A 15,557-nucleotide genomic window follows, 5' to 3' on the forward strand; every position below is an offset into this window, starting at 1 on the left:
AGCCAGTAGAATTGCTCGGCAAGTACTTTATAGACTGAGAGCTGACATGACGCGTTGCACGAAATTTTTGTTCGATTTTTTTCATCTTTAGCTGTCACTGTATTTTAATTTCTAAATAATGCTGCCTTTACATCACTAGGGTAGGTCAATTAGCACTGCGGTGCGCCGTTTTGATGCCATAAACTCCTAAGACCATGACTGCTGTTATGGCAGCAAGGAGGCAGAGTCCAGCCGTCATTACATGTTTAAAGCCAGCCCGTAGCATTCATGAAGAAAATCAGTTCTCTCATCATGCAGCTAGAGATTTCTCTGAGGTCCCCGAATAATGGTTTATTTAGTCTCGCGGCCTAACTCCAGCTAAAGCTGGGCAATCACAAAAGAAGGGCCTGAGGGTTGCTCCCTCTTCTTCGTAGCTTTGGCAATGCGAATTGCAGGGTATGCCGAGAATGGCGGCATGATTCCCTATAGGCCAGCGCTCTGTACAGACCGCCGTAATCTTGTATGGGAGGGAGATGTAGCAGTACATTGAGAGCATCTTCCGGGCAGGATTGAAGAATTAGCAACTGCATACGCGGTTCTTTGAATCCTATTAAGCTCCGCTCCAATGAAGTTTCTGCTCAAAGTCTGCCACCATACAATAGAACCGTACGTTAGGACGGGACGCACCACAGCTGTGTACATATCAGCCGGAAAAGCCATTCCTTTGCAAAGGTTCTCTTGCAGGCATACAAGGCTATACAGGCCTTCTTAACCCGTAGTTCTACATCCAAATTTAGCTTCGGATCCAGAATTACATCCAGATATTTTATATTGGACGAAAGAATCAATCAGCCGCGGGAGGTGGGATTTGGGTACCTGCCTTGGTAGGGAATAGCATCAGTTTCGTTTTGGTCGGATTTATGCCGAGCCCGAATCAGGCACACCTTTCTCAACGCTCCCTTTATGATATCACTCATAATGGAGGAAAATCCCCCCACAGAGCACCGGAAAAATGACGTCATCCTGGGGCGTACCTCTGTTCACAGTTCTGGTCAAGTGACTACCTCCCAGATCCGACTGGATTCTCCTGATTCTTAGCATGGATATTATCCAATGCGTAGGATACCTTTCCGATCCAATTCTGGTCAAGGCTCCCTCGATAGTGTTGGTACTAACGTTGTTGAATGCTTCCTCTATATCCAGGAAGACAGCTGGAGTATAGTGCTTGTAGTGCAGTGGCCGATCAACCGTGCGAATTACCTCGTGAAGAGCGGTTTCTGCAGATTAGCCTTTAAGGAAGGTGTTCTCTATAATCATCAGGACACACTCTAGGATCTTCAACACGAAAGAGGTGATGCTGATTGCTCGAGAGTCCTTCACGGACTCATGGCCACTCCATAACTAAAATCATAACTCAGAAACTGCGATAGCTAGGGCATTGGAATAGATGCCGAATCGCAGCTAGGACTTCACTCTAGAATATAGAAATTTGATTGTGACAATTAAGTAAGTAGTGTCGAAATAATAGCTTTCTAAATACCAAAATTGTGTTTTTCTCCCCCAAAATTTTGAATGCAATTTTTCTAGTTGGAAAGCTATCATTTCTATAGCTTACCCTATTTTCACAAGCAAACTTTTATATTCATGAGTGAAGTCCTAGCTGCGATTCGATGCCTGTTACAGCTAAAGGATTAAAATTAACTGAGCATTTTTTTGAAATGAATGAATGAATTGCAAACAGTTTGTATGGTAGTTCTGAAACACCCTGTATACGTGAAGGTTATAATTAAGAGTCGTCAAAGTACTTTTTAATATGCAAAATTTTACGAGTTTTTTTTCCAACTTTGAACCTCCTGACAGCCCTTTATCTTCCACCTTCCAATTTAGCCTTGCAAGAGTCAGTTATTCTTTACCAAAATTTGACTACTCTTCCAGTAGGGCTTCTGACTGTCCGGCTGTTACTTCAGCGACAACAATCCATCCATTTCCAGGTAAAATTTTTCGTGTAACAAGTCATGTAGATTATCATGTAGTCAGCTTTTAGACTATTACTTTCAGTAACTACCAGGCAATCTGGCGAAATTTTTCAAGGGAGGACACGTTCTCCAAGGCGTTCATATTTCTGGATGGTACGACCAGAAAATCAATCAAATCACCCAGAAGGCGACTGTTCCAAAATCACCGCTTGTCTCCGGACAAGAGAGGTTTCACCAGAGATTTAGCATTAGCGATGAACAAGAGGAAACACATAGACAACTGTGGGACCACTTAAGGGGGTCATCCCGTGTGTCGGGTTGGAGAAATCGATTTTTTTTTGCATAAATTGTATCTATATATAGTGGAGAATATGTGAGCAAAGGGATTTTCCGATAATCGGAGTCCTTCAGAAATTACAGGGTAAAACAGCTAAGGAGTTTGCAGCCGCGGCTAGAGTACTCGATGAGAAAGAGCATCGAATCTTTTTTTGCCTGTTAGTTTTTTAATTGAGCCTTATAAATTCGAACACAGGTATAAATATAAAAAGATGGTAGACCAATCAATTGTCTAAACTTATTTGCTGTTTGGAATAAAAAGGATAATCCAGTCTAGAGTGAGCACTGAAAGGCGTTGAAGTTATACTCAGTTATATTTTGTTGTAAGTATTGTGCTGTTTGTGTGTTCAGTGATTTTTTTAAATGAATCGTACGAAGGGAGATCCCTTTAACGTTCAACGTCATGCTCGCACTAAAAAACGAGTATTTCATGGGAGTCGATAGTTATCAGAGAAGAAAAAGGACTACGCATCAACGTCAGCAAAGAAACTTTTAGCAAGCATGAACATGGATTTTCCAATTGCGACAAGTTTTGTATATTGTATATTGGATTTTGCTGGAGTTTTCTCTGGTATTTCTGCAAATAATAAAATATACGTAGTAGTAAGAAAGGAATGCGTAGGACATGTCGAGAAAAGAATGGGAACGCGGCTTAGAAATGCAAAGAAGAATCACAAAGGCATTGGTGGAAAAGGGGCTGGAAAACTTACTGATAAGGACCTTACTACATTTTCTGGGCTAGCTATTCGTCGACACGCAAATTCGATAGAAGGAATGAAGCAAGAAATTTGGGAAACTTTCTTCCATAAATGTTCTACAGACGAAAATCCTCAGCATCAAAATTGTCCAGCAGGCGAGGACAGTTGGGGCAAATGGCGCAAAGCGGAAGCTAAAGGAGAACTGGATAGTTTTCACCACGAGAAGGCACCTTTGACTGAAGAAGTTCAAACAGTCATCAAACCAATCTACGAAAATTTGTCACGAGATGATTTCTTGAACAGATGTTTAGGAGCAGAGACCCAGGACAACAATGAGTCATTGATCTGGACTTTCGCCCCTAAACACCTTCATTCTGGGGCCAAGGTCGTAGAAATAGCCACTTTTTTGGCTGTAATTATTTTCAATGAAGGATTCCATGGCATTCTCAAAATCCTAGTGACAATGGGATGTCAAGTTGGTCACATATGTCAGGTTTATGCCGACCGTCGTAATGAAGCGCGAATTTGGCGGTCCGAACGACGATCGACTGACTTCGCTAAAAGAGCCACAATTGACACCAGAGAGCAACAATTGGCCTTACAAGACATTTTTGAAGAAACGGAGGGTGCTCTCTATGGAGCAGGTATAGCAGATTAATGGTGAGCTAAAATTTTACTGTTGATAATCACATTTAAATTTTCAAATGCGTTTTTCTCGAAACTGCATCTTGAAAATCGGCTGCCACCATAGCTCAAAATCTATCCAACCAAATTCTTTGAAATTTTCACGACTTCTTTAGTACATATTTCTACGGTCCGTAAACTAGGATAATTGCAATCGGACTGGTAGTTTTTTTTTTATTCTTAAAAAAAGCCGTTAAAAAACACCAAAATCCAAAAAATTAAGTTTGAAAGCCCACCAAAAATTTACCTTTTAATATTTTCTAATTATCCTAGTTTGCGGACCGTGGAATATTGTCCACATTAAAATGCCGTTTAGTTTTTTTCCCTCAGATGAACACAGCGCCCTCCCGCGTGGCAGCAGAAAAACACCTTTTTTTAGAGATGGGTGCATAAATTAACACCTATTCCGAAAATTAGCTACGAAATCAAGCTGAAAAATTTATCACATATACTAGAGATATCAATAAACATATGGTGAAAAAATCACGTTTCTGTCTTTATCCAGTCCTTCAAAATAATTTTTCAAAAAAAGGCAAAAAAAACGGCCTTCACACGGGATGACTCCCTTAAGAGAGTCTATTCGGAGGATCAAAAACAACTACTTCAAACAGTTGTGCGACCAACCCGACATAAACCCTTGGCATGCGACCCACAAGGTGGTAGTGAAAAGGCTGCAAAGACTACCTCACGTAATCTGTCCCCGCCTTTCTGTTTTCTCATCACCAAAACAGCGGAAGGGAAACGGTGGTTGAGATCAACGAGTGCATGATACCTCCAGTAACTGGGGAGAGACTATGAGAAATATGTGGTAGAATTGAAAGGCCAAAGGCTTAGATAGCATTCCTAACGGAGCTTTGAAGATTCAGATTTAATAAGCTAAGTGGAGATCCAACATCATATCGCCCGATCTGTCTATTGGATACAATGGAGAAGATGATGGAGATAGTTATTTACAACAGATTGCTAACCATCGTTGAAAGCAACAATGGCTGTCTGAGCGCCAGTATGGGCTTTGACGAATTGCAGGACCGTTGGCGGATATGCGTGTTCCTGGATATGGTATTTTGCGAGTCGGGTTGAAATTTACTTCTCAGAGAGAACTCTCTGGTACGCGACGGGCTAAGGCCCCAAAAAATATGTCATCATAGTGGGGATTTTACAGGGTTCCGTCAATGTGGAATGTTATGTATAATGGGGTCTGAGATGAAACTGCGATTGTCGCCCTCGCAAATAAGTCGGCTGTAGTTGCTGCAGCAAAGCACCCACAGGATGTTAAGGTCAAGGTGACAGACAGTAAGAGCGATAAAGCCGTGGCTAAAAAGAGAAGAATTGACCTTGACAAATACGAGAACGAGAGCGGCCTTTATAGCGAACTGTAGAAAAATAAAACTGTGAAAGTAGAAGTCAGTGGATATAACTTCGTCTCTAGAGCCGCCCATCAAATACCTGGTGGTGATGATTGATGCCAAACTGAACTTGAGGTAACACCTAGAATATGGATGTTAAAAGGCAGCAAGTGCAGCAAATTTTGGTGAGTGAAAACACTGTGGGAGCTTGCTTCTAGCCAGAGTGGTGCAAACCATTCTATCTTACGTGTCACCCATGTGGGCGAATGCGCTTGCAAATTTTAAAAGAAAGAAACAACTGGATTTTTGGTAAAGCCCTCTACAGCGGTCAAGCGGAAAATATTTTTTTTATAAACTTTATGATATAATATTTATAATATACAAGTCGGAATATCTCCAGACCCAAATGACCCAAAAACATAAAAGCAAATGTTTCTTTGTGACTCCCCATTCATGTGAGCTCATTTTGTTGTGGTATTGACGAATTGATATGGGATGATGACCCATTGTGGAATGCACGAAATTGACAACAAATGGCAAAGTTTCACTCGCTATGACTTTGTTAATAATAGATGGATTTTTTTCAAACTTGACCAAATTATGCCTTAGGTTGACGTCGCCAACTACCCGAGTTTATAATGCTGTATGTAAGGGGATTCATCAAAACCTTGAATACAAGCATGGGCTGACCGCGGGAACATGTGGGATTTACCGGTATGAACCGCAAGCAGCACTTGATAGTTCTGCTTACAGTATGTATTGGGACCGTCAAGTTCTAACTCATTGTCACATACCGTTGTGGCGCGGCAGGATCCGCAGCATTCGAAATTTATTTCGAATGTTGCGAACGCGGACAAGTAGATGGCGCGGAGCTCTCCACTCGTTTTAGAACTCGCCACGGGAGTGGAGGATTAGCGGTGAGAAAGTGCCGTTGGTTGGGACAGAAAAGACCGCATGGAAATAAACCGGGCTCTTCTGTCTCAACCACCAAGGAGGTTGGAAGTTGCCGGCGACTATATAGTGATAACAGTGAATTGCACCAATTTATATACATATTATATTTCATTATTTCAATTAAAGTGATTTTGCATTTCAAAATTTCGTCGCCTTTACCAAAGTAATTTCTCGTGGAATTCGTCAAATTGCTAACGTTCAAAGTAGATTCTTTATCTCCGGCATTTCCAATTCGTGCATTTGTTGGTTACTTTAGCTACGGTTTTTCTTTAAATCCTTCTACATAATATACTGAAGAATACATTCCCATATCTTTATCAGAAAGATGTGTATTTTAACCCCAAACCGTAAAACAAATCCGACGTGCTGTTAGTCGACAAGACGGGTCAATCCGCATATATTATTGATGTTGCTATATTCCATAGTAAAAAAAAAAAAAAAATTTGGCACCTCAAGCGGGTGGTTTTAGTTCCGATAATATAGTCAACTCCAGGGATTGTACGTAAATCCTAGAACCATTCTGGATACGTGTTTGACGTTGCGGGGAGTTGCTGACGGATTATCTCACTAACCATTATCTTTTAAGTACAGGTAGGATCGTCGGAGCGTAAATGCTTGGCACTTAGTGCTAGTGTTAGGTAAAATCCGGGATCAGCCGAGATTATGATGACTCCGAAATAGTAATAATTGTTGTCATTTAAGACGATACCGGTACACTAGAGGACTACGGCACCCTGTAGGAGGCAATGTGGTCGGAATTGCGCTCGCCCGAGATTATTACTCTGCTCTGACTTAGGTGCTTATTCACAGCTGAGTCAGTATCCGACATTCAGTCATGATACAAATCCTCTACCACTAGCGGGATTTGAGCCGGAACATCCTGCTCGACGCTCTAACCACTAAATTATCAGGATCCCATAGATAAATTTAATGGATTTTGCAAAAAATCTTAAAAAAGCATATTTTTATCAAGTTTTGCAAAAGGAAATCCTCTTAAAGGAGGGAACGTAAATGGTTGGATTGTAGAAAACAAGGTTCTTTACGGCAAAACTAGCGATCATTTAGAGTTAAAGTGATGAACTCAACTTACTCCGCATCGTTCTATACCAAATTAAAATTTCTTCAGATGCCGAAGTTGCGGAAAGCTCTCAAGTTTTTAGATTCCGAACCGATTTTCTGCTGATCGGCGGATTTGTGAGAAATATTCTTGTCAAAGTGCTAGGCGAGCGAATATACCAGGTGTACAACGATCAAATGCGAATTTGAGAAAAAAATGGCCCACCAGTGTGTGGTATAACGATTTCACATTCATGCCATTTTGTTAAGTTACCAGCAAATGTCAAACGCGCATACGCGATAAACTGAAAACGTGTTTGCATAGTGTTGTGTTGCTGTGTTCAATATGTCGTATACATGTCAAATAAAGACCATTCGCGGACATTAGTAATGTTCTGTTTTCATTGGGGGGAAATCGGCTGAATCGTACCTATATTACTTCGAAAGCCTGACGGAAATGTTCCCCAACGTATTCGGAAAGGGCCATCAGACTAGGGTCTGAAAGGGGCTCAATTGAAGTAGCTCTTGTCACGAAGTCTCACCGGAGGTTATCTGGTACCATGTGAAAGCATATGTTCTAGGAGAATTCTTAGAAAATGTGCTCTCGACCTGGTTGGGCTAAGCTTAAATTAATCCGTGTCCGAAGAGGACCGTAGGATTGTGTTTCCACGCCAGGTACTCAGATTAACCCCAGCACCTTCATCGGAAAAGATGTGTGAAGAATAGTTTCGACCTTTCAAAAGTAGTGATTTCGATGTTGCAGACAGGGAAGGCGGAAAACCGCCGAAAAGGTACGAAAATGTGAAATTGTAGGCATTATTTGGGAAACATGATTCACAAATACAAAAGCAACTCGCAGACCAATTGCCCGTAAGTCAATAAGCTGTTTGCAAGCACCTACGAAAAATGGGGCAAATTCAAACGATCGACAATTAAGTACCACATGAGTTGAAGGAGAGGTGGAGTTGTGAAATTTTGCTCGCACGATACAAAAAAAAAATAATTTTTGCGTCCAAACATTACTGGACATGAAAAGTAGATTCTTTTGAGGGAATCCCGAGTGGAAAAAAATCATAGCACCACCCACATCGAACCAATCAGTTTGGCAGGGAGACGATGCTTTGTGTTTGGTGGGATCGGAAGGGTGTGATCTATTATGATCTGTTAAAGCTCGGCAAACGGTACTAGACGAAATCACTAATAATTGAATGATTTGGACCGTTCGTTGCTTGAAAAACAATGAAAACGCAAAAAAAAAACGGCACAAGGTAGTTTCCCCACATAGGACAAAATCGGTTCGTGGCGCATTGGAAGCACTCAGTTGAGAAGTTCAACCATATGCCGGTTACTTATTAAACTTGCCTTCTTCCGGTTAATACTTGTTTGGATGCAACAGCGCTTTGGTTCCTAGAAAGATGTGATAAAATGGCTCGGTGAATAGTTTGTGGCGAAGGGGGTGGATTTTTGCTGGCATGGTATCCACAAATTGTCCAAAAGACAGGGAAAATATGTAACTAGCAATTGAACATATTTTCAATAAATCTTCTTTTAACATTCTTCCAAAATGAACACGTTTTTCTGGAAAAAATTCGCATTTCATAGTTGTTCACGAGGTATATAAATAGTTATACGGGGCTCTTAGGCTCCGAATAGCATATCTGGATAATTTAATTGGGGTCAGTATTCCCCGTACTGCGCCTTACTTAATGCACTGAACTAAGAAAACTAGGGAGCCACTCTGAAATATTTCAGACAGCCTTTTTCAGGAATATTCACATTATCAAGTATAATATAAACATAAACAAATCTCTACTGTTGCTTGTTTCTAAATCAATGCTACTGCTTTTTGCAAACACACATTTCAGAAGAAAAATTCGAATTGCAATAAAGCAACCGGCTACTGACACATTTCTTTTAGGACAACAAAATAATGGGAAATTTTCGTATTATCGTTTATAAAGAATGAATAAAATCAGGGAACGTAAAAATTCATACTTTCAATAATTACCTTTTCATAAGTGAGGGCTTTTGACATTAAATCAACAACCCTGGGTCCTAGAATTCCCAAGTGATCTTCGAGTGCAGTTAACAGCCGAAGAACAGATACCATATTTAATGGACCTTCAATTGATTCGTCACGATCTGCTGTGTCATCCATTCGTTGTTTCTCTTTCCCGACCATTTGTTGATTGCCCCGCATATTTCTACCTAATGGTGATTGATCCTTTCTATGTTCCTGTTCTTCGACATTTCCACGTTGCACATTCGAGCGTGCTTGTTGCTGGTGCTGCTGTTGTCGACTTGCTTCTGTTTCAGGCATCAAAGGACGAATATTGCGTTGTTGCTGTGCTCGAATTGATTCACGATTATCGGTAGTTTCTTTTGATGGGGTTGCTTTCACTCCATGCGCAACATTCGATTGAGCGGGACCGCCTTGTGTATTTTGATTCATGCCTTGCAGACCCGGACGTGTCCCAGGCATGTTTTGTTGTTGCATTCTGAACTCACCCATATTTTGGGGCGGCATATTGAATTGTTGCTGCGCGTCCGGGCCCATGTTTTGTCGTGGCATATTAAATAGACCCACATTAGGTTGCATTTGATTCATGTTAAATGGCATATTATCTCCTCCTGGGCCCATCATATGAGGGCCACCAGGTCCCATCATAGACGGTCCACCTGGTCCCATCATTTGTTGCCCACTTGGACCCATCATCTGCTGCCCATTCGGACCCATCATGTGTGGCCCATTCGAGCCCATCATGTGTGATCCATTCGGGCCCATCATTTGCGGTCCACCAGGTCCCATAATCTGCTGTCCATTCGGTCCCATCATCTGCGGCCCACCTGGGCCCATCATCTGAGGTCCACCTGGACCCATCATCTGTGGAACACCTGGACCCATCATCGGTGGTCCATTTGGACCGATGTTAGTTGCCCTATTCTGATCCATGGAGGGCTGTCCTCTAGGTCCCATCATATTTGAGTCTCCACCTCCCATATTATCCATACTTTGACGAATCTGTGAAAAAGCACTAGTCGGTTGGCGTTGATTACCAATGTGATAACGCTTATCCTTGAGATCGTGGTTATGATAGGGTAGATTTAAACGATCCCTTAGTTTCATTTTCAAGTTGTCAACTTCCTCCTCGTAAATTTGATCCATGCGACGTGTCCAGAAAAGAATCCACTCAGGTTGAAAATCGTAGTTTGTAGGATCTCTGCCATCTGATTTTGTATTTATTTGTTTTTTACAATTGTGTTAATATGTAAAAAATTAATATATATTCAACAATTATTCTACTTCTGCTGTGAATCATCAAGCAGATTGGATTATAATCAAACTAAAAATACAATAATTACGCTATACTCTGGGGGTACATTTTCAAAAATTTCAAAACATGTTTTGTGTTCTTAAGGGTGTCTACTTTGCTATCCAAGTCACTATTTTGCTTGCTCATAGATATGTTCCAAATTTGGAATTTGTTTACGATGAGAAAGCCTTAGACTAGTCAGCCTGTAGATATGGCGCAGAAAAATAAATAATGGATATATTAGAGGTAGGGTTCATGCCGCCCATATTGGTTGCTCATTTCATATAAATCAACCCCGATTGGGTCAACCTCATTCGATTCAATTCCCAGAATTTACGTATATTAAATATTGATGAAAAAAACAACCCCGCAAATTTCACGCATACTTAATGTCAACTATGGAATAGAAAGTGCTGACTCGTTGAACCCTAAAAACTAGTAATTTAGGGTATTCCCAAAGTGTTAATTTCTAAGATATAAACCCTCAAATCTCCATTCATGGTAATACCAAGTATAATAATGAGGATTGATATTATGTAATGTGGAGTTTTCCCATAAATCAGGTGCCTACTTATAATTTAACGTGTTGGTATTGAACGAGCTTTGTACTTAACTATTATAAATTATTCTCCTATCGCACTCCCTAAGGCAAAGGTAAGGTGAAATTCCTCAGAAAAACAGTTCAAATTCTCATTGCAATCATACGTGAAATGTCTAATAATACAAAGAGCTTAGTATTATTGTCTGTGAAAGAAAATACATTAGTTTTGTGGTTAGACTCGCCTTCATACTTTCTGAAATGTGAGTATATTGGCGTGTATTATTCATACATACCAGTTAAAGAAAATCATCTCTCTCTCCATGAAGTTTCCACTAGAATAAGAACTTACATAGAATGCAGGAAGGAAATCATGAAACCAAAATATCATAAGCTAAGGAAATATTAGTATCAATTTCAAGTTTAATCAGTTTCCTTTAATGATTACGCCTCCACACCAGTAGTATCGGTGCCGATTCTTTCAGGATGATACCATTCTTCGACTTTACATAGCTTAATTAGCAAAAGATGCACGGAGCCTTCTTAAGGGGTTCCACAGTATCTAACCTATGCATCAGCCAACATGATAGGTGCAAAAGGTGCAGAAAGTGCGAAATCATCATGAATTGGGCAGATCAAAGATGCCTGTTGTGCGAGAATAAGTAGCACGACGCAACTGCACATGTCCGGTATATAAGAGAGAGCTGAATCGCACGGCGAAAAAAGGTTGATATGAATCAATCTCAAACCACTGCGATTCAGCTTGAGCTGGCTCTCACAAACCATTCAATTCATGAATGCAGTTGCTAAACAGGTTGGTTTTGGGTTCCGGTTCGAAATTATTTATATGGTTGCTATTTGCCATTTGGTGGGGTCTAGCGCGTCAGCCACGCCTACACACAATCGAACCCAGTCCACCGAAATGCGCTTCAGCTCCTCCCAGGACTTCCCAAGCTATCCACACTCCCCCTCTATTGTTCTGCGCCAAGTGCTCTCGTGGCGACCCACTCGTTGGCCATCTTGGGAAAGTGGGTTCTATTACAAAGCATAGCCAGCAATGGAATTGTCACCCCTCCTATATGACGACATGGATAACTGGTCTTTGCATCGACCAAGTTCTTCATTTTTTATAGTATCAGGCCAGCGTACTCCGATGATACGACGTAGACAGATGTGCACGACGATTTGAAATTTTTGGGTAACAGTGGGGTTCACTTTCACTTGTGCAACTCTCATATAGCAACACAGAAAGAGCACTTGCACAGAACAGAACAGTCTCAACTTCATCTTGGTGTTGGGATAACTGCATATCCAGATTTTAGACAAACCAGCTAAAGCGAATCTAGCCTTGTTGATGCGCTGGGAAACATCCAGTTCGGTTATAACGTGAGCAGAAAGCACACTTCGATGATTTCCCCATTAGTGCAAAAAGGGGAGTGTGCTGACCCATCAGATCAAGAACCATATTTTTGATGTTTATAATAATAATCGTTTGCGCAACAATCCAATTGGATCAGGGCATTGAAGTGTATTGGAGTACTTCATTCAAGACCGTGACGGTGCACTACAGGATTATTGTGCCCTTTAGGAGGCAATGTGGTTAGCATTGCGCTCGCCGGAAATTATTACCTTGATTTGATTCAGGTATCCATTCACAGCTGAGTCGAATGGTATCCGACGTCAAATTACGATAAAAATCTCACTGCAACTAGTGAGCACAGTCTTGTGCTCTAACTACTCAACTATCTGGACAACATGTTTTGTTAATCTTCAGTCCAAATCGACTTGCCTCTTCCAAAATCCAGAGCCATTTGACCAAGGTCCATGATCCGGTGAGAGCAAACATATCTCATCAGCGTAGTCGACGTGTTTCAGGAAAGATGTCATAGTCAATTGGACTCCTCGACTTCCTCCGGCCAAGGCAGCATAAAGATAGTCATAGATAACAAGAGGAGAGAATATCGCTGACAAGATGCAACCCAGGCGGACTCCGCCTTTGACCTCATATCACTTTGTGAATTTACCTCGGTGCAGCCGAATGCTGTTTCTGCATAGAGCACGCCAAAAACACTCGCCGTTGACGTTGTCGATCAAGAACAGCTGAAGCGAAAATCTAAACTTCGCATACTGTTCCAAAATGATCTTTAGGATGTTGATGTGGTCAATGCAGGAGGATCCAGAGCGGATAGTAGTCTATCTTCTGTCAATCAAGCTTCTTTGATGTATTCCAGGATTATTTTAACTATTATCTTACGACGGCAGGAGGCACATTTAAAACGAGTACCCTTCTTAAGGATCATCCCTGCTTGCATTTTTTGGGAAAGCTTTACTACGTTTGAGTGCACTGATAGCCGGAATGATTTCTCTTCTGTTTAGAGAAATCCATCCAGTCCATATCCGCATAGTACGGCGACTATTTCATCAACAAGAAACGGAGCTTCACCGGGTGCTATACGGTTAAGAACCGTGGTTAAGTGTTCTTCCACTTCTTCGGCTGCTCGTCAACTTGGATGAGGAGTCAATCGTTAACGCCCTTCATAGAACCATCAAAAGGTTTGCGACCACATTCCAGTTCTTTCGTGATGCGGTATACATTTCTGAAATCATTGCGTTCTGCGCTTCTCTGATCTGCGCAATAGTGAATTTTCTTTTATCATCGGCCAGACTACGTTGAAGTTCCCGATATTTAGCACGGTATCAGAGTTCTCAAAGCGATCAAAAGAGTGTTCAATCCTTTCCGTTCATCGATTCGGTTCGATGATGGCTGATGACTTGCGCAGTACCCAAGAAAAGAGCATTGTTGATGGCCGCTCAGTGCTCATCGATATTCCCAAGCGGGTTACTCAACTTATCTGCTATCCGATCAGTAAGATAGCTCTTCCACTGTCGATCGACATACAAGCGATCAATGTTGAACTTGGGGAAAAGGCGGATGCAATACGCAAGTGAATCCCAGCGACCTTATTAAGCACAACCATAAGACAATCTGCTTTGTCGTACAGTGTTGACCAGTTGAAACCCAATTGACCTTATGGCAAGCTCTATCTTCGAATACCTTTGAGAAGTCTCCTATAAACTCGTAGAAAGTGTTGTTGCGTTGGGGGACGCTTTGATCACATTCGAAATGAGGATATCCGCGATCGATATGGAGTTGCACCGATCGTGAGCTAGATTCTAAAGGTACTTAAAGAAACTGCTCTAAACAAGAATGAAGAAATCCAATTGGACAAAATTCAATGAACTTCTTGGCAATAAAGTACAGCGCCCTAGGCGACTAAGGACTTTGGCGCTAGAAAATAAATTGGAAACTCTGAGTCGCAAACTTTCAGTGCTTTGAAGAGGCTTGTCCTATTTCCCGGCGCAAAAGTGACAAAATGGAAATCAACCAGATGACTTCTGAACCGCGCTTGCAAAAGCAATAAGAATGAAGACTGGTTAAACTTCCGGGGCATCGCAGTGTGACTATAAGAGTCTCGCTGTGAGGAACTGGAAGACGAAAGAGAGATTTCAAGGCTGTACAGGATCCTTAAAAGGAATTAGTCGGCCAAGTTGGACGCTCTTAGAAAACCCGATAGTACTTTCACAAACTACGGGCAGGAATCAGCGCAGACCTTTTGGAAGTACATCTTTCGGCAGAACTGATGAGAGAAGTAGCAGGAGGAGAGTTGGCGGTTCCTGCAATCCCTTCAACACGTAAGTGTTATAAGGTGAATTAGAACACTGCGAGAGTGGTTGTTACCAATGAAAAGGTGAGAGCTGCCATACCAGCAAACATTTCAAAACACCTGGCATGAATAGCATCTCTCCAGGAATGATAAAGGAAGGTATAGAATATTCAAAGCGACTGTTAAGAAATATTTTTCAAGGATGTCTTGACATGGGCTACGTGCATACCGTTGAGAGAAGATTAAGATAGTTTCCATACCTAAACCTCAAATCCAAAAGAACTTCAAAAAAATCAGCTTAACATAATTTTCGTCTGGAGAGACTGATTGAGCGTCACATTCGTGAGAAGGCCCTGTGGGTTTGTTCTTCATTCTCTAGTTCCAAAAGTAGAGGATGTGACTCTGAAAGGTGAGCTCGCGGTGGGGATGTTCGTCAACGATGAAGGGTCGTTTGACTATGTGCCGTTCCAAAAACGTTTTGATGCCGCCATAGAGCATGGTGTTGATGATACTTTAATTGTATCTATGCCATGCCAGCGAAGAGACTGCTGTGTACTAAAGTGAGTGAAAGGTTGCCCCCAAGGAGGTATGCTGTCGCCACTTTTGTTTAGTATGGTGATCAACTCACTACTATGCGAACTGTAAAATCTGCCAAAGCTTATGCGGGCGACGCAGCTATGCTAGTTGTTCGAGATCTCGGAACGGTGTGTAGAACCACACAACGCGTCTTCGATTTAATTGATAATTGATGCCAATAGAGTTTAGTAAATCCAAACAAAACCACAATGGTATTATTTACAAAAAGGAGGAAACTGAATGGTCTTTGTTTTCTAGGGATGAGGGGTACAACCTTTCAACTCTCCGAAGAAGTGAAATATCTTGGAGCTATTCTAAACAAGAAGCTTCTTTGGAACATTTATGTAGAGGTAAAGATGAAACGAGCTCTCACAGGTTATGGGCTGTATAGACGGACCTTTGCCTCGACATGGGGACTTAGGCCTCAGGTAGTAA

At 41.5% G+C, this 15,557-nt stretch overlaps 1 protein-coding gene across 1 annotated transcript in view; it reads right to left on the minus strand.

The window, feature by feature from the left end:
- The window catches only part of LOC119653571, a 53,880-nt gene that overhangs the window by 14,244 nt on the left and 24,079 nt on the right, over positions 1-15,557 (minus strand). Inside the window, exon 9 of the mRNA XM_038058299.1 lies at positions 9,038-10,257. Within this exon, the coding sequence (XP_037914227.1) occupies positions 9,038-10,257 (1,220 nt within the window). The remainder of the gene's footprint in view (positions 1-9,037; positions 10,258-15,557) is intronic.

The sequence above is a fragment of the Hermetia illucens genome, chromosome 4 (genome assembly GCF_905115235.1).
Source record: "Hermetia illucens chromosome 4, iHerIll2.2.curated.20191125, whole genome shotgun sequence".
In the NCBI taxonomy this organism is placed as follows: Eukaryota; Metazoa; Arthropoda; class Insecta; order Diptera; family Stratiomyidae; genus Hermetia; species Hermetia illucens.